The sequence below is a fragment of the Rhineura floridana genome, chromosome 3 (genome assembly GCF_030035675.1).
Source record: "Rhineura floridana isolate rRhiFlo1 chromosome 3, rRhiFlo1.hap2, whole genome shotgun sequence".
NCBI lineage: Eukaryota > Metazoa > Chordata > Lepidosauria > Squamata > Rhineuridae > Rhineura > Rhineura floridana.
In genome coordinates this window covers 93,612,864-93,637,243 of record NC_084482.1, presented here as the reverse complement: position 1 = coordinate 93,637,243, position 24,380 = coordinate 93,612,864, and the positions used below count along the sequence as shown (strand labels likewise).

General features: G+C 41.9%; 1 protein-coding gene across 4 annotated transcripts in view; it reads right to left on the bottom strand.

The window, feature by feature from the left end:
* The window catches only part of JAKMIP2 (janus kinase and microtubule interacting protein 2), a 56,665-nt gene extending 33,066 nt beyond the window's left edge, over positions 1-23,599 (bottom strand). For all 4 annotated transcript variants that reach the window (XM_061621903.1, XM_061621904.1, XM_061621905.1 and 1 more), the window contains exons 1-9: positions 23,465-23,599; positions 13,646-14,143; positions 11,332-11,541; positions 9,521-9,619; positions 7,852-7,998; positions 5,916-6,056; positions 3,625-3,681; positions 1,946-2,065; positions 354-482 (exon numbers count right to left, since the gene is read on the bottom strand). In XM_061621903.1, coding sequence (XP_061477887.1) covers positions 354-482; positions 1,946-2,065; positions 3,625-3,681; positions 5,916-6,056; positions 7,852-7,998; positions 9,521-9,619; positions 11,332-11,541; positions 13,646-14,143; positions 23,465-23,593 — 1,530 coding nt within the window. In that variant the 5' untranslated portion in view covers positions 23,594-23,599. The remainder of the gene's footprint in view (positions 1-353; positions 483-1,945; positions 2,066-3,624; positions 3,682-5,915; positions 6,057-7,851; positions 7,999-9,520; positions 9,620-11,331; positions 11,542-13,645; positions 14,144-23,464) is intronic.
* Between the last annotated feature and the right edge of the window lie 781 nt (positions 23,600-24,380).

Here is a 24,380-nt window from a genome sequence, read left to right as displayed (position 1 = left end):
AATGCTTCCAACCTGTGTGTGTGGGAATGCTGGAGACCGGGGGGGGGGGGGTAGGGGAAAGTTTGGTGACCTGGGGGGAGAAGGGGGGTGATTCAGTGACAATAGGCAGGGTTGGCAAGCAAAGCGAGCAGGGGCAGAGTCCCTAGTACTTTTCTTTTTTATATAGAAAAAAGTACACATTCACACTATTGCTAATTGCATGAATGGTGTCATATCTAGTTTGGCACCACACTTATTGATGGTCCTCTATGAACCATACCAAAATTCTGCTCTTGTTTCTTTCATCAACTCACCTCCTCTATTTTTAAGTATGGGGGATGGCTTTGTGTTGCCCTTAGCAAGCAAATACTAACCTTGGCTTCTCGTTCTGCATCTATGATACCCCCTGTTTGCTCTTGCAGTAATGCATAGGCTCTCTGCAGGGCTTGATACTCCTTTGTTAATTGTCGAAATCGCAACTCTGATTCTTCAGCTGCTAAGCTCTGCCAGAGAAAGAAAGAAAATCTCAGGTGGGTACCAGCTGTAGGAATGAATGTTACAAAAACATGGAATGTGCAAGGGTGTCGAAAGGCATAGAATGTTGTATGTGTAGTATTTAAGAGTTTAGAAAATATTTTAATGAATGTTAATTGAAAACGAGTCACTGACTACAAATGCAACCATCAAGAATGTATTTTTAAAGAAAAAAAATGCGACCCCTAGGTTTCTGGAGATTTTTTTAAGGGAAGGCAATTTATATGCATCCTACAGAGATCATTGCTATAGCTTGTGTTATACCTTATATATATATATATATATATATATATATATATATATATATATAAAAACAAACACTCAGTTCTTTCAAAGCATGTGATGTCAACATACCTAAAGTGTAGATCTAACACACCAGATAGAAATGATTGCAAATTTAATTTTGTTCATGATTTATACCCCTTCCTTATTTTGAGAGTTAAGCAATACTAGAACTCTTGGTCAAACTACACAAGAAACTAAATGCATTTTTTTAACAATGTCACTGGAATTCTCTTTTTAACTAACAGCAGCTGCAAGGTGGGGGAATATATGCATCAGGATTGCAGTGTCAGATGTGGAATCTAATCCTTCCATGCTATTTTCCATCTGAAACCCCCCCCATCTGCTATTTATTTACCCACAATGGTACAAGGGAAGAGTTAAGTCCCCCTTTTTCCCACAGTCCTAATCCAGATTGCCTGCCGCCAGTCTCCTCTTAGGGTATTTTATTTAAAAAAACAGCCACCACAGAAGTAATCATGAGATTCAAAGAAGTGGTTAGCATCATTTGTCATTCGACCCATGTCAGGTCAGCTGAATGGATGATTCAGCTGATAAGAAGGTATTTATCATGCTTTCAAAGACCTAGGAATTTCTTGAAAACAAAATGTCACACAATGCAAAGAATTAGCCAGAAATACATTAAAAAATGCAAAGAACTACATAAAAAATTGCAATGTTTTTTCTCGCTGTGGCAGTCTTTGACAAGCAACTATCAATACTGTGGTTTACCCTTCATTTAGGAACACAGGAAGCAGCCTTATACCAAGTCAGGCCATTGGTCCATCTAGCTCAGAATTGTCTACACTGGCTGTGAATGGATCTCCAGCGTTTCAGACACGATTCTCTCCAGCGCCAGGAGATGCCAGGGATTGCATCTGAGACCTTCTGCATGCAAAGCAGATGCTCTGCCACTGATCTTTGGCTCTTCCCCAATCAAATTTAAAATACATATTTGAAAATGTTGTACGACACTTCCTGTTTCACATTGTTTCTTCCACAAATACTTATCAGACATCTGAGTTTTGTGCAGGTTTGGGTCATGGGACTTACTATTTTTAAAATTCTGACCAATGAGTGACTGAATGGTTTTCTACCAGTCCCCATCGCTAGCTCTTCAAACTTTATAGTACCAGGCAAAAGATCTTACTTCATCCAGGTCTTCATCTGGAGTTGCTGGTGTTCTGTCTGTCCTGAAGGAAGCCATGGATGAGGTTTCAGAGTCCATAGAGTCATCATCACCCCCATAAACGGTGTCCAATACATGCCTCTGAAGAAAGAAAATACACCTCACATGAAAAATACTGCCAATATTATTTCCTCCCCGTAGGCAATGTTTGGTTGGAGTTACAAATCCAGCCATTATGATCTACCATAGAGCACATGAGCGCAGTCTGGGTGTCTGCTTCTGCATTGACTATATTCTCATGTGCAGCTGAGCCACAGAATCTAAAAAGCAAATTGGTGTGTTTGCTGTGCTGAGGTCTGCACAGTATGGCATCACTGGTGGGTCCTCTTTGGTTTTAGAGGGACAGTGTACACCACAATTCCTTCTCTCACTCCTTACTGTGTCAGAGCAGTGGTAGCCATTGATGCAGATAGTGCTTTGTGGTGTGCTGTACAACTGGGAGAAATCCCACTAAAATCAGGGCACAGGGGTATCAGGATTCCAGTCTGCTAACAGTGGGTTGCAACCAATGGTGTCCCTTCAGTTCATGGAAGGCTGCTAGACCTGGCAGAGGCATTGTGTGAATGGAAGGGGGAGGGAGGTGATTTTTTGTAAAGTTGCCTGCAGCCCCCTGAATCCCTTTTCATGCTACTCTGGCGGGTCTCCCAGCCCTCTGGAGCAGATTTGGGGAGGCACAGGGAATCAGTGACTATCACCTGCCTCCCCCTTTTCTTCATGGAAGCCTCTGCTGGATCAAAGAGCCTTTCTTTATTAGAAGGAAGCCACTGGATGCAACCCAATGTTATAACTGCTGCTGCTATTTATCCATTTATGAATATAGTGCCATCACTGTGCATGGTGCTTTACAGAAGACAAGAAGTTAGGAGCTTCCAGTCCAAAATTCAACACAGGGGAAACAGCAGAGGAAGGGTTGTGGGTAAACAGGGAAGCAATATATGGTTGTTCCAGCCCTTATGCTTGGTTACAGGCTTAGTTGTAGTTAAGGCAACGCTATGGTACAGCGTTGGTAAGAACAACGCTTTGGTAACTGCTACCTTATGGAGTTTGCCATATGAAATTCAGTTCCTTAGTAGTTTAGTGCCTTCAACCTTCCAAACTGAATTAAAAACATCAAAGGAAAAATGAGTAATTCCCTAAGATGACAGAGCTGCCTAATCAGTGGGTAGGACAGCAAAGTACTGATGTCAGCATTTAAAACTTGCCAAGCAAAGTGAAATTGTTGCGCAGACAGACTGATCAATGAGAATTCAAGCCACACTTGCATTACAATGTTTTTATTCCCACATAAAGGATAAGGCATCACATGAGTGGAAAACATATGGGATATACATGGTCAACTGTCTGACGCTTTGCAGCTCCCGTCTCCATAGATATGAGCTCCAGAAGTGTATGGAGCTTGGTGAACTGATTCACAAGGGTCTGCTCCCTCCACCCTCGCTTTCTTCTTGGCTCCACATATTCCATAACTGGTAGATGCATCCTGGATTTACTGCCATTTGTGCAAGTGCATTGTCTGACGCTATTTCTGCAAGGCCTCGTGCCTTTCCTGCTGAAATGGCTGGGGCTCAACAGTCAAGACATTTGGTTCTGGAATGAAATACAGCCGAGCTCTTGGTTTAACATTTGCATGCTTCACTTACCTTAATTGGCTTGGAACTTCTTTTATGCTTCCTACGCCGAATAAGTTTCTCTCTATCCTATACAAGAAGATCAAGGAACAGTGAGTGCGAGGGCAGGAGTGGGGAGCATCAGGTCTAGGGACCAAGCGCAGCCCTCCAGGCCTCTCTCTTTGGCCCTCAGAGCTGGATCTAGGATAAATAGCACCCTGAGCGACAAGTGCCTCCCCCACCATGGTCAGCTTTGCAGGGCCACCCGGAGGCTTTATGGAGCCTTGTGCAGGTGTGACGCTGGGGGCCCTGCTGCTGCCCCCTACAAGGACCCATGTATGTGTGTCCAAAGCTGGGGACAACATGCAAGAATTATTGCATGCATTTTTAGCATAAAAACAACCTGTAGAACTTTGAAAAAAGGTTATGGAGGCTTGTTTTGTGCCACCCTAGCTCACTGCAGACAATACATTCAAAAAAAATGCAGCCACTGAGCTTAGCTTTGTGCTGCCCTCAGCTTGGTGCCCCAAGCGCCCCCCTCCCCTCCCTAAAGCCAGCCCTGTCGGGACTCTCCCCAAGCCACATCCCCCACTGGCCCTGCTCAGGTGCTTTTGCCTAGCTGGAATGTGTTCTTGATCTGTGACAATGCATCTTATTTGCCTGGAAGAGGAAGGCTGTGGGGGTGTGTGTGCGTAGAAATCTCTGGCTTTTGCATGGCCTACTGTACAAAGGTGAGAATCATTCTGTTGCTCCCCACACTTTTTGCGTGTGGCTCCACCCACCATATGGCCCTTGGAAGGCTGCCCATGAGGGAATGTGGACATGGGCTGAAAAAAGTTGCCTGAGGTTGCCTAAGGCATAGATTTTCAAAGATCAGCATTGACCATAAGCTTCTAAGTTAATATTCAGCAGAAATATGGCAGTGACTATATGCTATCAAATTTCCATTTGATTGACTGACTATTTCTTTCTAACACTTCTATCCCATCTTTCCATCTCTGGTGCTCAAGGTGGCTATTGATTCATGTAGTAAAAGTAACATGCCTTATTATTTTATTTCATCATTTTCATTCATTTATTTGCATAGTACCATCTATGTTCAAAACATGGTACTTTACAAAATACAGGCTTGATAATCAAGGTCCCTGCCCCAATGGGTTTCAGCGACACAACAGAAGGCAGAGCTAAGCATGGGAAGAAGATGTGATTATTTCAATTGCATGTCCTACAGCTTAGTTAGAATAGAATATTAGGACCAGAAGGTCTTTCCAAGGGCTTCCCCAAAAAGATGAGAATGGTTCTGAAGTAAGTGAGATAGTTGCACAAAGGAGTTCTGGGAGGCAGTTCCAGGCATGAAGGGAAGCAAGGGAGAAAGGGTGGAGTTCTTTAAAGGAGCAGGACAGCTTTGGATGACTGAAGGCAAGGGAGGTAGATGAGCGAAGGTCACAGGAATGTGATGCTGGGAGGGAAGGGTGGAGAGAGAAGGCAGGGAGGGGAAGGTCATGGCAGGTTTGGAAGGGAAGCACAAGAAGCTTATGCAGAATTTGGAAGCCTAAAGAGGCATGTCACATAGATGAGAAAGCTGAATGATTTTGGCAGCAAAATGCTGGCTAGAGGTAATGGGTCTGGGGTGAGGCAATGGAAGCCCAGAACAGAGAAAGCTGCAGTAGTCTAGGCAAGGAATAGCCAGGACACGGACCAAAGTTTGCCAACAGAACAGAGAGGAAGAGGTATATCTTTGTGACATGGAAAGTGACATGACTCAGCAACAGTTAGAATAATAATTTAAAAAACCTCCATATACCTTTTAACACAAAGTAGAATTTTTGCCAATTTACATATAGGAAGGACCATAAGCCCACAGCCTCCCCTAATTCCTCCCTACTCATGACTATTGGCAGGGTTAGGGATGTTGCTTGATGACAACTCCGATCATCCCTAACCATTGGCCTTGCTGGCTGGGGCTGATGCAAGTTGGAGTCCAGTAAAATCTGGAGGCCCATAGGTTCCTCATCCCTGAATTAAAGACTGATTCTCACAATTACTTTGCCCATAGTGGGTTCAGTTTGTGGCTGACTACACCATAGTTCAGCCAATGTTTCCTATTAGGCACGCACTCATGAGCTGAAACTAAGGTGAAATTCTCAATGGCAGAATCATCTCTTAGGATTATTACAGCTAGTTCTATGTGCTCTGGAAGCCCCGCTCATGACTTTAGGATCAGGGTTTAAGAAATGTTCCCATAATTATAAACCATCTCACTTTTTTATAATGAAAGCTTTCAGGATCTACCCTTTTACTTTTAATGCCTTATGACAACCTACCCGTGTCAATTCATCAATTATGTTCTGTTGTTCTATAACTTGAAGCTTCAAAAATTCAGTTTCTTGCTCCTCATTAGCTTGATCCAGGTCATTGAGAGATTTTAATTTCTTCAGAGGAGGATGCGACGTCATTTTTTCTCTCTGTGTCACAAATAAAACAAACAAAAACTATTAAAAACAAATCCTTTTTTTTCTTTTAAACAACATTTTTTTGTTTAATTAACATTTTCTGTCAGATATCTGCAAACTGACATTCAGTTTATCTTTGCCTTTTTTAGTCTTTTATTTTATTTTTTGCCTCCTACCTTAAGTGCCAAATCATTATGGATGTCAGGGAGTTAGGCTGCAATTTTCCCACCGTGTGTATTTCTAAGAACAGATGTTTTAAAACTTCTTGAAGGTATGGAGCATATACTGTTCTGTTCAGAAAATTGGGCAAAACATTTCTGGAGCTGAAAATCCAACATTCTAGTATGGATGTAGTATTCTCTGACTTGGGCTCTGATCCTGTACACCCTTACTAGTAAGCAAACTCCATTGAACACAGGAGGGCTTATTTCTGAGTATAAATGCTTAGGAATTTATTTTTTGTCTAGAAAATTAATTTATGTTAAAGGCAGATTACTTTTGTAACTTTAATACCTGGACATTAGACATCTAGTTTTGTCGCATGAAGTAATGAAAATGAATCTCAACCCATTTTCCTGGAGACTAGGATTCAATGAATATATCTTTCACTATACGCTAAAAACCCACAATTTTTAAAAAAGAAAAATGCAGCGGACAGCAGGCGAGAAATGATATGGAGAAAATCTGTGTAGATAATCCCTGGTTCTAATGTATGCTCTTGCTTGTCAATTTCTCTTTATACAATAAGGAAGCTTTAAGTGGGGTGTAGGTATCCTTTGGACCTCCAGATGTGGCTAAACTACAACATGCTTGCTGGAGCTGATGGGAGTTGTAGTTCAGCAACTTCTGGAGGGCCAAAGCTTCCCTACACTTGCTTTAAGTGAGGTAAAGTCAGGCAGCTTCCTTAGAGCTGGTTCAAACATCCCCCATGAAGTGTGGTTTGGGAGTGCTTCTAAGGAGAGAACCTCCCTGCCACTTCATAAAGGGAATCATGATGCATGTTGGATGTTCATGTGTACAAACACAAGCATAGTTTAAGTGGGAACTGGGTGAATCACATGTACAGTTGCAAGTATGGAAGCCAAAGGCCTCTTCCATGTGGCCTATTTATTTCTTTATTATTTATAAAAGTATTTATATACTGCCCTCTTACAAAACATCAGGGTGGTGTACAGCAACACGAAAACATTTAAAAACAATACAAAACAATCATAAAAGTAATGGCTACTCAAATACATTTTAAACAGCTGCATAAGTCAATGTGCTTACTGAGCATTCATCCTGATTTGCTTGCACAAAGCTTGCATGGAGGTTATATGATGTCTGTTCTTTATGGTCATACACCTGATGAAGTGGACTGTAGTCCATGGAAACTTATGCCATAATTATCAATTTGTTAGTCTGTAAGATGGAACAAGATTCTTTGTTGTTTAGGTATGCAGGTTACTATCAGGAAAATCTACATGCACTAGGATGGTCGAGTACCAGATTTGTGGGATCTGTCAAATGTCACATGTTGCTGGACACCAACTCCCATGAGTCACAGCCAGCATGGCTAATTTTCAGGGATGATGGGAGTTGGAGTCCAGCAACTGGACAATCAAAAGCCAGCATGAAATTGACTGGGTTGTTTTTTTCTATTGACAATTTCCCTGTTTCAATTCCCTGAAATCTTTTTGCACCACATTCCAAAGCAGGAAAAACCTTCATCTAATAAAAAAAGGTATCAGCATTGCCTGTAAATCTCAGGGATGAAATCTTGTTGGTACTACTATGTATAAGCAGAAAAATTGTTCTAAGCACAAACCATTTCTAAATTTTCCTTAGTGATTGCTTTGAGTTTCTCCTCCATGCGCTGCAACGACTGCATGAGTTCATCATTTCTTTTGGAGAGGCACTTATTTCTTTCCAGAAGAGGTTTGCATTGTTTTTCAGCTTCCCGAACACGTTTCAACTGTAACAATCGCAATAATTCATAATCAGTACCTGATATATATGACAATCCTTTCATCACTTCAGCATTGTTTCCCATAGCTGGTACTCACAGTCCAAGAGCGTCTCTAGTATAATTTGTGAAATGGATGACAACATGGCCATTCTAACTTTTTGGCTGAAGACAAACAAAGTGCTGAGGGTTTTTTTTGGGGGGGGGAGGGAGGTTGGAGCACTGAAGGTGATTTGAAAGAGGGTTTACTCCTCATGGTGTACATCAGGGATGAGGAACCTCTGGTCCTCCAGGTCTTGCATCAGTCACAGCCAGAATGGCTACTAGTCAGGAATGATGGGAGTTGGAGTCCAACAACATCTTTAGGGCACTGCTTTGGCTGCCATCATTGGACTGCAACTTGGACGTGAGAAGTACCCCACCTCTCGCTGTAGGGAATGTGCTTGTGATTGTCCTCCCTCTTTCCTACCCATGCTGCGTGGCATTAGGATTGGAAGCTGTACTTATTCCTTCCATCTAGGGGTGATGAGGAGCCACATTTATCCCCCAGCAGAAGAATTCCTTAGTGCAAGGGTGGCTCCCCTGCTCCCCTCCAGATGTTGTTGGACTACAACTCCCATCATCCCCACCATTTGGCCATGCCGGTTAGGGCTGATGGGAATTGGAGACCAACAACATATGGAAGGCCACGAGGGCTGTGACCACACTAGTTGCTTACAGCAAAATGTTTTCATTGGAGGGGGAATGGGTTGCTCTGCCAATCAGTTGCGAAATCTCTTTGAAGCTGAAGTTTTTAAAAAAGCACTTGAGCTGATCCCACCAGGTTTTACAATAAAAAGGGACAAGCTTTGACTAGCATTGTGTGCCCCCGTTTTCAGAAAAGAGAGGTAGAGTCACACTAGAACTGGCAGACAGTGAGTGTTTTCCTATCCAAGTTTCATGTCTCTGCCTTAGGGAAATAGCGGAAGGCCTTGGGAAGAGAATATGATATGGAGAGGAGCCAAAATAAGGGAAGGAAAAAAGATTTGGGGTAAAGCAGAACTGCTACCCTCCCTTCTAGATGCACCACCAGTCACTTTTCCAAACATAAGAAGTAGCAGGTGGATGTTTAACACTTGGGATGAAACAGATGTAGTGGGCTAAATGCTAAGGGTGAGGAGCCTCATGTACTGCATATTTAGATAATATGAAAAGAGTGGACCTTGCAAAGGTTTGGTTCAGGCAGTGAACATTAGTTGAATGCAGCAAGGGAACTTTCACTACCCTTCTTGAACTGAAAAGGGTAGATTTCCTTCATTTCCCCTAACTTTTAAATCCAGCAGTACTGGAATGTAGAGGAAAAAAGAGCCACCAGTATTATATCCTTTATTTTAGTACTTTGTTGTAAAATGCCCTGGAAGTTTTACTGAAGGCTGACATGAAAATGTTTCAAATAAATAAAAATAAAAATAGTCACAGCCCTTTTGAGGCCCTTTTGTCCTTTGTTTAATGGCCTCTGAGCCACCGTTCAAAAACTCCTAAGTGCACACACCAGTTCATTCCGCTCATCTACAAGCAGGGTGTTCCTGTCTTCAAGTTTTCGTATAGTGGCATTCAGCTCTGCCATCCTCTTCTGGTTTCTGCGTAGGTCCTGTAAAGGAAACGGTTAAATAATTTAGTACAATAGCTACGTATAGGCAAACTGTTGTCAGTTGCTATTCTGCTAAGGGCGGTATATAAATTGAAATAATAAATAAATAAATAAATAAACATTCCTCTTAGGTACCTTAGATGGCTGCCTTTCTAAATGTTATAGCCATGGCAGAGGGGAGCCCCTTTCCTATGGGTTCATCTCATGGTATGGCTGTAACTTGTAAAGATCCACAGCCATATGAGTGGAGCCAATAGCAAAGGACTTCTTAACATGAAATCATTACCCTATGATCCTGGCTGGGTGATGTTTTCACATTAACAACCTGCATGATTGGCCCCAGCCCACGTGGTTGCGAACCTTTAAAAATTACAGCCATTCGACAGGATAAACCCCTGGAAAAGTGGCTTCCACAGCCTAGCTGTGATTTCACAAGGTACCTTAGTATTGTTTGTATATGTGAGAATATATGTGTGTGTGTGTGTGCAGTTGCACAAAGTGAAAGAGTGCTCCATGGCATATTAAACTAACCATTCTGGATTTGGGAATGCAGCATAAGGAAAGCCCTGCTGGATCAGACCAAAGGCTGCCTCTGGGAAGCCCACAAGCAGGGCATGAGTGTTGTGTCCCAGCAACTGGTATTCCAAGGCAAGTTGCTTCTGATTCTGGAGGAAGTATACAAATATCACAACTGGTAGCCACTGAGAGCCTTGTTCTTCACATGGACGTGTCTAATCCCTTTCAGAGTGAGTGAAAGGCAGGGAGCAGGGCCTGCTTAAGACATTTTGCTGTCAGAGGTGGAGCACCCCCCAAATCAATTATTTTGGCAACTGAGGCAGAAAATCCCACAAGCACTTCTCCCCCTTCCTGACAGTAAAAAAATACAATACAATAAATTAAATAAATCATAACTTGCTAACCTTTCGTGACACCCCAAGCCAGCTTCTGAGTGACCTCCTCCCTCTGCCTATTAGGGCTGGCCCTGGGAGAATTACTTGAGTCTATCCTTCTGTATAACCATAATCTAGATAAGACTACTGTAATGTGCTCTGTCCGGAGCTGCTTTTGAAGACTGCTCAGAAACTAAGATGATCCAAAATGCATCTGCTGGGTTCCTTACATTTGCTGGATAAAGGGACTACATAACCCATTAGTCCTGAAAAAGCTGCATGGTTACCAATTGGACTGTGGTGGAAAGTTCCTTGGCAGAAATGAAGGATCCCAAGGAAGACAAAATGTATAGTCCCCATCCCTGCAGCCATGCCTCTTACCCTCTAGGAGTATTAAATTCATTTATGTTTCATATAAAATCAGATCTTCAAGCAGCAAATAAAAGTGTACAGTGTCTCCTGAATCAGCTGTGAACTCAGTGGACTTGAGTAAGCTACTATTTCTCAGCTTCAACATCCCCAACTTACAGAACTGTTGTACAATTTTTGAGATAATGTACACAATGCATTCTGAACAACTGAATATACTACATAAATGCAAGCTTTATTAATCTGCTACCACTGTTACTCGTAAATTGTGCTGTTTCAGTTGTCAGTTCTGAAGTGCAGCGTTATGACAACCACAAGAGGGCACATTTTATACACCACAAATGGATGCTTTCCTGGTAGAAGTAAGAGAAATGATGCAATAAGTGGGCTCTGAGTGGCTCCAATCAAAGCCCGGATGTGTCTCTTTGTGATGAAATATAAAACCTTTCTTACAGGGCTGCTGCAGTGCTCAGAGCCATCTCCTGCTCTGCCTGGGATCTCTCTTTTGGGACTGCTCATGTTACACTCGGCCTCCTTTACTAAGAAGAGTTGTTCATCCAAAGCCTCCTTCTGCAGCTGAAGCTTCTGAACATATCCAGTAAGGGTCTCCAGCTCTTTCTCCAAGGAAAAGATTGTTCTGTCTTTTGCTTTGATCTCGTCCATCTGAATTAAGACATGCGAGAACAGTGTTATACCATAAGCACTACAATGAACTGATACACTTTATGCACTTTGCAAGAGAATGACCTTCATGACTCATTCATAATGGCAGTTTCTACTTTACAAAATTATGGAAGCACAAAACACTTCATTGCGCCTTGAAATTAACTTGTTTACATTCAAACACACCTTTTAATCTATTTTCAAAAACATCTAGTTAGTTGTTTCCCATCCACTCCCCTCCCTTATGGTTGCCGACTTGGTCAAGGCACAGTTCTACACCTGTACAGCAGGCAGGCATGAATCCAATAAGCAAAGAATCTCCATATCTGCATCTGGATGCTTAGAAACATTGCACCTGTCAAATTTCTGACTGTCATGGCATGTGAAAAAACAGAAAAACAGGCTGCAACTTTCCACGATCCATTGTGCCAGCTCTACGCAAGCCACAACTGAAGATAGGATATCAAAAAAGAATGAACAGATGCTATAGACTCAATAAAATCTTTTATTTGGTGGGCACTATGGGTTCATTCTTCTTCAATAAGACTCATGCACACAACATTTCATTACGTGGCAGCTTTGTGGTGGAACTAGCCTAAACTGAATACTTCTCGCCTCATGACTTTTTTGGCTGGGGGAGGGGGATTTCTCTATGTCTGAACTCCGGATGAATCCACATCCTGACCATTTCCAAAACAAGGCAACTTGCAATCTTCAATTGTGAAGGGCTGGTCAGCATTCCCCCAAAGGCTATTTAACATGCAAATGCTGGGGTGGGGGTGGGGATTGCTGAGTCAGCACTGGTACGTATAGGCTGGATCAGAGTCCCTGCAGCAAGCTTCATTCCAGCCAAAATAAGCCACAGGTTTCTGCGCACTCATGCACGGACATGCGTGCATGTGTGTGCGCACACCCACCCACACCCATCCTCTATACAGGAAAGCAAAAGGTTTAATTACAAGTCAAAGATACATTCCAAAAAGGCAAAATCACTTGAAGAACCATGGAGGAGAGTGGATGAGGACCATGGCCTGGAGAGATTGGGCATGGCCTGGGGAGTATTCTATGGGCCAGAGAATGGCCTGGAGGCCCACATTCTTCTCATGGGCTGGAGATTCCACACCCTTGTTTTGAATGTATTTTCCCCAAAGAAATTGATGTTTGAAAACAAAGAGTCATTGAAAGAAGATAAGGCTTACCTAGTTTTGGCTCAGATTAATTCTTACCTGATTTGGTGCTGCTAAACCAGATTTCATCATCAGTATATCCCAAACTTCACAGATGAGACTAAAAGGACAATTCTGTGCACTGAGTTCAATGGGACGTAGTCCCAATTAAGTGTGCATAGGGTTGCTGCCTTAGATTTAGGATTATAGAAACATTTTCAATGGCAGATTTGGGACAAAATGTCTTAAACAGCAGAAGGTACACAACCTTAATCTTTGCATTAGGTAAAGAAGCTGTACCACTTTGAGTGCTATTACAGGCCATACCATTGGCTGTCCCCGTCCCATCCCCATACCATCATATATGTGAGTACTTGACAGCATAGAGAAAGGTTAGTTTAAAATGGGGAAATGGGCTACATGGAAACAGCCACTGCCATGTGTACAATTGTGGCTTCACTCTCCTCCCTGCCCCCAAGATGCCATGCTCAGAGAAATGACTGTAGGTTTCTCTATGTACTACCAGCCTCTCCACCCTATGTTCACACTAATTTTTTTCCTGGCTGTTGTGCACCTAGGTACACAGGCAGAGTCAAAGAGGGCTCTTGCATGCGTTGTTCATGTGCCCTAATAATAATAGGAGAGACTAACCACTGTTATATAAGTTAAGATAGCTGGTTTTATATGTCAGTCCTGATACAATCAAAAGGAGAATGCAATGTCCCTATAATGAATTTGACTAACATGCCATGGTATGGGTGGAAGAGAGGATGGGGGCATCTCAAGCAACACTGCCTAATTTTGACAGCTAATTCATTCCTCTCCCTGCAGCCATGCCTCTGTGACTGTAGACTTCACATATGTTTTGTGATAACCTCAAAATCATGATGTAATTTTGAGCCCAGTGAGTGGCTTGCCACCCAGATAAGGTTACTAACCAGCCTGCGGATATCCCTTTCACTCTCCCATTTGATCTTAGAGATCGCTTCCTGATGAGATTGGTGCTCACTCCGAAGATCCCCCGCTTTGATCTTATCAGCCTGGATCATGTTGTTCAGGGCTTCATCCACCTGCTTTTTGGCAGATTTTAGTTCAGTGATTTCCTGCAAAAGCTTAAGGCGCTCAGAGTCAAATTGTTTCCTGGCCTCTTCGCGAGCCTCAATGGTCAGTGCTGTCCGTACTTTGTCACTGCTCCCTTCCCGCAATGCGTACAGGGCCGACTTGAGTCTCTGGATTTCACTGTCTCTGATTTTCATTGTCCGTGCCATTTCTTGCTCATGCTGTTTGATGAGATTTTCCCGCACAGCCTGCAGCTCCTTCATCTTCTCCTCGTGGAGCTTAGCTTTCAGTTCAGTGATCTGCACAGTCTGCTTGCGCTGTTCTAGCTCTCGGATCCGTTTCGTTTCTTGGGTTTTCTCCCTTTCCAGTCTACTTACCTACAGAGTAAGAAAATAAAACAAGACAGAGAAAACAGATGTTACAAAACTAATGATGATGGTGATTATTACATTTATTCGTCGCTTGCTACAGAAAATGTCTTGAAGTGACTTACAACTGGACTCTCCAGTATGGGGTTCCGCAGGGGTCAGTTCTGTCCCCCACACTGTTCAACATCTACATGAAACCGTTGGGTGCGGTCATCTGGAGCTTTGGAGTGCGTTGCCATCAGTATGCTGATGACACGCAGCTCTATTTCTCCTTTTCATCTTCTTCAGGTGAGGCTGTCAATGTACTGAACCGGTGCCTGGCTGCAACAATGGACTGGATGAGGGCTAATAAACTGAGGCTCAATCCAGACAAGACTGAGATGCTGCTAGCGGGTGGTTCTTCTCACCAGATGGTGGATATCCAACCTGTCCTGGATGCGGTTGCACTCCCCCTGAAGGAGCAGGTTCGTAGGTTGGGGGTTCTCCTAGAACCATCTCTGTTGGAGGGTAGCAACAAGGGAGAGGGCCTTTTCAGTGGTGGCCCCCAAATTATGGAATGATGTTTTTGATGAGGTGCGCCTGGCACCAACACTGTTATCTTTTCGGCACCAGGCCAAGACTTTCCTCTTCTCCCAGGCATTTTAGCATGTGTTTTAAATTGTTTTTATATTGTTTTAAATTTTAAAATTTTGTTTTAAATTGTTTTTTAAAATATGTGTTTTAAATTGTATATTTGTTTTAATGTTTTTGATTGATGTAAACCGCCCAGAGAGCTTCGGCTATGGGGCAGTATACAAGTGCAATAAATAAATAAATAAATAAACTGTAACACCCCCCATACAAATACAAACGTTTTTAAAAAATCAAAAACTAAAACATTATACCCTACCCTACCCTGTTAAAAGATGAACATCAGAACAGGGTGGGCTATTATCATGCCATATGATCCCAATTAAAAGCTATCTGCCTGGGACTGCCTTTGCCTGGTGCATAAAAGTTGATATTGATGACAACCTTGTGTACAGTCTGTGGCTCCATAGATTCTGTAGTCCTAAAAATGTTCATGGAATTTGCAGTGGTCACACAATTCCAAATGGCTTGTGGTTGTCAAAGAGGGAAACGAAATGCGTGTTTACAAATATCTTTAAGTCCACAGCAGCAGGTTTCCAACCAAACCTTAGCTGAAGTGTGAACACTGAGTCCCTAGCAATTTGCATGTGACTAAAAAGTGTACAAGTTAATCTTTTGATCTCTACCTTTGGGGAATTCCACACAGTTCTGGATACTCCTGTTGGATTAATTCTAGATCATAGAGATAAATCTAGAAAGATGCTTTGCTTGCTGTTGCTATCTTTAGTATATGTTCTTTCTAACATGATGCATTTAAGGAAAGCAGGCTTAAGCAACAAATTTATGAGGGTGAAGATGCAGGGGGCAGGGCCGGATATTGTGTGCTCTTCCTGCAATCAAATTTGCATAACTGTCTTAATTCCATGTCTGGGATTCATAATTGATCCAATGTTTGCTATTTTTCAATTGGTCACCAGAAAGGAATTAAGAATAGCTCACTAAGCTATGGTATGGCTGGACAGTTTGGTTTTGGGTCAGCCTACAGTTTAGGGTTCAATTCATCATGAAGAAGTGCAGGCCACTTCTTTATTAGATTTGTATGCAGAATAAAGTGGTATCTCATATTCATCTTACTTTGCATATGAAGCTTATTTTGTAAAGGAAAGTATGGCTTTCAGGCCAAAGTGAGGATCAAATCTTTGTTCTCTTGTGACTCAGTTTCATAAAAAATTCTCCAAGGCTACATCATTGCCTCAGGAAGAATCTGTTCATGTCAGGCCTGATGCCAAAAAGCAAATCTAAAGATTGTGATTTCACAGAGGATGGCCTACATTACACAGGTGATTTCTGAAGATTATTCCACACACTATGCTATGACACTTGAACATTTTGCTCTCCTGAGATTTCAGTACAGTCATGAACTATATCGTATGTAGGTGTGTGTTTTGTATTATGGCTGCTGAATTGTCCTGTAATCTGTGAATTTGGCTTTGTTTCTTCTATCTTCCATTAAAAAGATGTATGAATTGAGGTTAAGAGATCATTTACAAAATTTTCTGTAATAGCATTTCTGCGCATAGATACAGCTAGTCAGTATTCCTACAAAAGAATAAAAAATACAAATAGCAGAAAATATAACAAGCAACAACACAGAACTAGATAAAGAGGAATACTAGTAATAAATTTAAGGCCAGTGAGAAAGTGGGGCTGAAAAAAAATCCCTTCACTAAACTTCACTAAAATTGCAAAGTAAATCAAACATATTTAAAGTGACTATCTGAAATATATCAACTTTCTTAATATTGTTCCTTCCTCCCTGCTAAAACAAGATCAGCACAGCACATGTCTTGTTTCTGTTACTTGGGCTGATTGCAGGTGTTGCCTACACCACCAGTCACCATATGCTCAGAGGCACATGCTCCCAAATTCTTCCAGGCTACACAGGAAGTGGATTGGACTGTGAAAGACCAACCCAAATTATGTTTGCATTTTGACAAATTTGTAGAGCAGTCCAGTATCTCAGAGAGGAGGTCAGGTGTCCTGCTCCCCTGGTGCATTCACTATAGCTGCCCAATTTCCCTGCTTTTTAAAGTGTGATAGAAATATCTGTGGGCTATAGGTACGTTCTTAAACCACAAGGTGGTTTTTTTTTGCCTATTAGTAAATAAATGTTAAATATCATCAGCATAATCAATGGAGTAGAGTGGAAATGTAATGGAAAGTTTGGAGGCTGAGAGTGAGGGAACCCAAAAGGCGACCAAAAACCTGGAAAGTGTGGAGTGGAGCTGAATTTTACATATTGACTGAAACTTATTTTACATGTTGACTAAATCTTTGGCTGCCAGACCGATAAAATTAGTACAAGGGCTCAGGCTCAAAAAAGCACTGTGAGAAATCAGAGGATGTCTGTTTGCAATGAAAATTCATTGTCAAGACAGAAATTGCTAATATCAGGAGACATCATGTCACACCCTGCAAGATGCATTGAGGCAACAAAAGTACCCCCCTCCCTGCTTAATTTTGTTCCTTCCTCCATGGGTATCAAATATATTTTAAACCATAATTGCTAAAGGGAGGGAAAGTTATCAAAGTGCAATTTTAGTTTAGCATAGGTCACCAAAGTCTTCCCATCAGAATTGAAACTGATCAGTGCCTTTCCTAGGGCAAGAACAATTTTCATATGGCTTTTGGAAACAGTAGACTAAAACATGTCCCCAGAATCAACCTAGGAGAATCCTTCTAAACAGAAGTCTACTTCTTTCAATGTCATTCATATTTGAGGGGGAAATATACATGGTAGCCTCCATGTGTACACACTTGGAGGGAGGAGTCGGACACCACCTACTGTCCTTGTGTATCTGCCAGCCCTGTGCAGGTACAGATGAATATGTGGAGCTTCTCCACCCAATGGGAAACCCTGCACATCCCTACAAGCATACAGTACATGCTTATACTTCCTGACATTCTGCTCAGTGCTCAGATGGTGGCTCTGGAAGCTGCATGGACATTGGGGGTGGGGTCCCTCTCCACTGTCCATCCATATACCATACATGTTGAGGCTAGTGTGTGCACAGCCCTAATGAGAGCAAGCCTTACCACTGGGGAGGGAGTGTGAAGAGTCTGCATATGTGTGCGTGTGTGTATGTGAGTACATGTGTGCTGTGTGTGGCATGTGCTGTATGCATGTATCTGTGTGATGTGTGCATACACATATACATGTTGTAAATGTGTATGAATGTATGTGTGTGCTCTATGTGTGTATGGGGGGTTATGCATTTGTGTAAGCTGGCCTCGCCTGCTTTGGCTACACCCACCTTTGTTTGGTGCTGCCCACTGCAGGAATGTGGTCCCCAGAACGTTGGTTACAATGTTGCCTTCAGAGTGAAAAAAGATTCCTCACCACTGGTGAGGTGAACAGAGTACTGGATGTAAACTAGAGAGACCTGAGTTCAGTTCCCAACTGAGCCACGAAGCTCACAAGGTGAAGTTAGGCCAGATGCCTATTCCCAGCCTAACTTACCTCACAGGGTGTGGTGAGAGTAAAATGGGGGAACTCCCTTAAATACCTCCTGAATTCTTTGGAGGAAGGGTCCAATAAAAAAGAATGGCCTGATTTGTTCTCCTTAATCTGCCTAGCTGTATCATACTTCTTTCTTTCTTTCTTTCTTTCTTTCTTTCTTTCTTTCTTTCTTTCTTTCTTTCTTTCTTTCTTTCTTTCTTTCTTTCTTTCTTTCTTTCTTTCTGTGATTACCCCTCCCCAGTTCTTTGTATGTTGCTGCTTGGCCTGATCTTTTCATTTGCCCCACCTAGGCTTCTGGTATTCACCTCTGTGAAAATTTGTTTTTAAAATTATGATGATGATACCACACCAATGTGCATTTATTTATTTAGAAATATATTTGTATACCTCTTATTTCATTTAAAAAACATCAAAATGATTTACAGTTCATAAAAACCATACAGTAAGAACCATTTAGAAATACAGTAAAAGCAAAGGTCAACAACTGAAAAAAGACATCTTCTTAATTGCCTTCATAAGCCTGGTGGAATAGAACAGTTTTCTGCAGGTATTTAAAGGTTAAAACAGAAGGAGCCTGTTAAATCTCCATTGGCAGAGCATTCCAGAGAACTGGGCTCATAACACTGAAAGCTTGATTTTGTGTTGATGTTAAATGAGCCTCACCAACTTGGGGGGTGACCAACACAGCTCCTGCAGATGATCTCAGTGACTGAGTGGAGATATAAGGGTTCAGGAGGTCCTAAGACACTTTTCAGAAGAGATGGGTTCCGGCACAGTGATGGATTTCAGCAAATGCAGCAGCACATGTTAGCAGTGGTGGATGGTGGCTCTATGTCAGCTTCAGCACCTTGGACAGCTCCTTGAACATTGAGACTAAACCGGGAACAGATTTCACTCCCTCACTGTCATGGTGCCAGCAGCTGTCACTGCACATTGGGTTTTGATTTGGAAATCCAGTCCCCATTCTGCTACAAAGCCAGGAGCTGATTCTCTGCCACTTGACTCTTCCATATATTTTAAAGGGAAAATCTACATTTCAAACATGTTTACATTCTTCCTAACTGATAAGGTGTGCACATATTTTCAGATATCAACACTGTAAAAACTGACAATGGCTGCACTGATAAGGCAACAGAGGACAGAATATCTGATGACTTGTAGCCTGGAATTTTGTAACTCTAACCTCTTGCCAGGTGACTTTGGCCAGGAATCTGCTCTTGAGACAATCATCCTGATTGTTCAGGTATTTGCTGTGGGGCTCTGTTGTGGAACACAGGAGTACCATTTAGCGAAGTGGGCTCTCATCCACCCACTTTTTAAAAACACATGAGATTATTACCCATGAGCACCTGTAACCCTCATCATTACAAGAATGAAAAACATAACTGCATAGAACACCATGTATCTTTCCCCCTCTGTTAAATTCTGATTGGGACTTGATTACATTTAATCTATTTTTGTCTCTTTCTTGTTAACAGTTCAATCGAAATAGCTGCAGCCAACCAAGAGATGGAGACGACTGTAGAGAGAGAATGAAGTAGCAATTGTCAGGGCAACCTCCCCCTTGCTCACCCTCCCAGTCTTCCAGGTTTCTGGCAACTAGCCCATGGTTCCTAAGTGAACCGAGCAGCGAATTTCTGCTTGAGTGCTAAAGCATCCGTGCCAATAAGAAAGGGAAAAAACACACAATCTGTCTTTCAGGGTTGTAAAAACAGTACTAGACATGATGAATTGGAAACAAAAGCGGGAATCCTCAGTTACACATGGGTAAGTCCCATTGACTTGAGTGAGATTTCCGCATAATACTGGTGGGCAGGGTTACAACCCAAAACTGCCAAATTATTTTCTGTTGGCAAGATGGGCTGCAGACTAATGGCTACGGATCTCACTGAAGGGTAAGAGGAGAAATCCTCAAGAGGACACTGTCTGGTTAGATTATGCAGCACCAAAGTCTTTCTTTCATTCCAATCATCCTGCAATGAAAGATTTCCACTGAATCATTTGATTGTCCACTGAGGTTAATGGCAACCTTGATGTATGGACAATCCAGAAAGGTATTTGTGATGAAAGACCTTATGGAAGCTAAAACACTGCTGCTTAATTATGGAATCTAGTGGCAGCCTAGTTTTGTTTCGCCTGAAGTGATGCTTATTGGTGAAAGAATCCAAGGGTCCGGGTCATAGATGTCAATGACAGTTCTCTGGGCAGAGAGAGAGAGAGAGAGAGAATCTGGATGTGGAGTGGCCTGTACCACTTTAAAGTACAGCTGGGGGATGCCATTATTTCAATGTTTCTGTGTGTTACTCCCCCAAAAAAAGAAAAGAAAAAAGGTCCAGCCAACTCCTTGTTGTGCTAGTTTTTCCACATGAGAGCATCCATAATTTGATTCCAACCCCCCCAGTCTGAGGTAGTACACTCCATTCTACTCCCTTGGAATTCTACAACCTCATTTCCACCTCATTCTGCAGCACAGGAATATAGGAATGTTATACTAAGTCAGACCACTAATCCATCTAGCTCAGTATTTTGGAGAATTGCTGGCAGTGACTCCCCAGGATTTGATTGAACCTGGGACTTTTTTCATGCTTTACCATTGAGCTATGGCTCTTTTCTGTAAAACTAGCAGATGTAAAACCAGTCTTAAAGGATGTTGTATCAAAGGTAGTCAGACCACTATCTGTCTAGTGTCCTAAGAGGCTTTGGGTGAATACAGAAAACCAACTTACCAAGTGGTATAAATTGAGAAATTTGCCTGCTTCTTAAATATATGCTAAAGAGCAGCACAGATGGCTGTAGCAACTACAGTAGTACACTGTGGGTGCTGCAGCTCTACCCCTAGTTAGTGACTTACTTTTCTGTTCTGTTCTGTTGCTATGATGTAAAGGCCTATCCCAGATCCCATCATGTATTACTGAAGGGTGTTTTGCCATTATTTCCTGGTTCTTTGTTTAGGGAAGTAGATGATTAACATGTTCCCATAGTCTTAAAAATTTATTCGTAATAATAGTGGTGTTGCTTCTGAGAGATCAATAAAATATTTCCCTCTCCCTTTGGAGCTGTTGCTTTTTATGCCTATGAAGCCATCCGTTGTGTGCATTTTGTGTGTAAACTCACATATTTAAATATAGATTATAAATACACCCAATCCAGGCCCCAACATACACAGAATTGTAACTTCAGAGATATGATTATGTATAACTTAAGCCAATACAACCCTCAAACACACTAGTACTCTGACCATGACGGAGTTCAGTTTAACACCTCTTATTGATATGGGTTGGAGCAAGACTCCACTCTTTTCACCTGGCTTTATTTTATTTTTTTTGCCCAGTGTTGGGCAGGTATATGGGGATGGTGGTGGTAAGAATTTTGCTCTCTTGAAATCATATTTGGGACAATAACAGGTTTGTTGGCTTTATATCCCACCTTGGACTGCCATGCCTAGAACCTCTACCTACAGCATGCAGAAGAATTCTGGACAGGATAACTGATCACAGAAAAGTGATGAGCCTCCTAAACTCCTGTTCACGTGGGGAGTATAGTCTTGTGCTTCAGCACTGTGGTTTGGTTGAGGTAATTTTATTTTCTTACTTGAGGGGGCTTTGTAAACACATACCTAGAACCCTATAGAGGAAAGTCCGTGTGTGTGTGTGTGTGTGAAGAAACAGCAGGTGAACAAAGATCTAAAGCTTTTCCCTCTTTCCCAACCTCTGTGCTCCAAATTCCCCCCTTCTGAAACTGGTTTGCTTTTACAAAAATAACATTGGGACACTATTACACATGCTTTGAGTGTGACATGTAGGCCCTGTTGGTCAGGGCTATCTTAAAATTTGTTATTCATTGTTTAACATTGCACCTTTGCTCACAGACTTTGCAAATGCACAGTTATAAGATGGGGATACTTGGCTCAAGTGAGAAGGATCTTGGAATTGTTGATTACAAGCTGAATATGAGCCAACTGTGATATGGATACAAAAAAGACAAATGCTATTTTAGGCTACATTAACAGAAGTATAGTTTCCAAATCAGATGAAGTACTAGTTCCCATCTATTCGGCACTGGGTAGGCCTCATCTTTTGTACTGTGTCCAGTTCTGGACACTGCACTTTAAGAAGAATGCAGACAAGCTTGAACAGGTTAAGAGGAGGACAACAAGGATGATCAGGGGACTGGAAACAGCCTTATGAGGAGAGACTGAAAGAACTGGGCATGTTTAGCCTTGAGAATAGAAGATTGAGGCTGATAGCACTCTTCAAGTACTTGAAAGGGTTTCACACAGAAGAGGGCTGGGATCTCGTCTCGATCGTCCCAGGGTGCAGGACATGGAATAATGGGCTCAAGATGCAAGAAGCCACATTTCAACTGAACATCAGGAAAAACTTCCTAACTGTTAGAGTGGTATGACCATGGAACCAATGACCTAGGGAGGTGGTGGGCTCTCCACCCCTGGATGCATTCAAAGAGGCAGCTGGACAGCCGCCTGTTGGGTATGCTTTGATTCCTGCATTAAACAGGGGGCTGGACTTGATGGTCTGATAGGCCTCTTCCAATTCTACTATAATATGATTCCTCACATTTTTCTATTTCACCTATGAACCTGGCAACTGGTGCATCCCTCATAAAGAAAACCCTGTTACTGTTTTCTCTATCATTTCCTCCAATGACTTCAAATGGGACACTATACCTTCCTCTTGATTTGGAACACTCCTCTACAGCAGAAGGCAGGAAATACTTTATAAGACAAGAATACATAGTAGGCGGCTGATAGGTCTCCCCACTCCTGCTGAGACCTGAAGGCAGTTTGAATTTGGGATTACTGCTTACAGTGTGTATACTTATCCTACTTTCACCTCCGGTAAAGAGGTGTATCATTTTTTGGTACTGTGTCAAAACCCTGCAGCATCTGCTTGACTACAGGTGACAATGATGCCTCTCTCAACTCTCTTAAAAACTCTTGGCTGCCTCCAGTCTTAGATGAAGTTTGTTATATTCAACTACAATAGAAGGAGAACAGAGGCAAAGTATTTGGAAGATGGTCTGGAAAAAATGGTTGATGCACCTCAAATTCACTGGCCAAATATTCTTTTAATTTTTTTTCTCTGGTGTTGATCAGAAGTAAACATCATGGCTAAAATGATTCATCCCCTCTTTTGGGATGAACAAAAGGCATTTTTCATTAATTACTTGCAATGCAACCATCTTTATAATCACCTGCCATTTGCTGCCAATTCTTCACTCACCTTAGACTTTTCCTGATGAAGCTCAATTTGAATGTCTGTTAGCTTGGTCCTGAGATCTTCATTGGCAGCTTGTAAGGACATAATCAGTACCTCTGGCTTTTCAGCCTTGCTGCGTCCTTTTTTTGACATGGTTGTTGGCTACTGTGAGTATGTGCGTGAGAATTCTTTTTCAAATAGGAGCAGCCATTTTTTATTTCTATCCATCCAAGTTGTCTCTGTATCTACTGGGTGACATTCCTAAAGATCCCCTCATCAGCTCCTTGGGCAGTCCTGTGAGAAATAAGATGACAATGAGAAAAGGAGTCTGCTTAGCAACTCAAAATGTGTTTTCATTTATTTATTTGAAGGATTTATACACTGCATCATAATCCAAAAATAGATTGCATGGTGGTATATATGAAAATTTAAAATCCACAATTCAATATTAAAACAACATAGATCAGTTAATTATGGGTAGCTGATTTGGGGTGCCATGAAATGGCAGGAAAAAGTTAGGTATCTTTTGCAACCAGGGAGAGGTGCTTGTGGGATTTTCTGTCTCAGGTGCCAAAATAACCTGGCCAGCCTTGGATACTATGCACCTTGACTTGAGGGTAGAACAGTAAATAGAGAACATTGGTCAATGAGACCTTTGTCATTTACTTAATGGCCTCAATATTTCATTCCTTTCTACTGTGATTCATTTAATGTTCAGTTAATTAATTGATGCATTCAACCAATTAATAGCTTGGCTATATTAAAACCAAATCTGTGATCAGCTAGAAACCAGCCACAGTTTGCTAGTATTGCCTGTGCATTTCTTCTCTCATCTTGATTTCCAACCATCTACCATGTGGCTGAAGCAATCTTCCAGAGGGTGGATATATTAGATGGTAGGGAAGCTATACAGAAATAGGATGAGAGAAGAAAGGAAGTA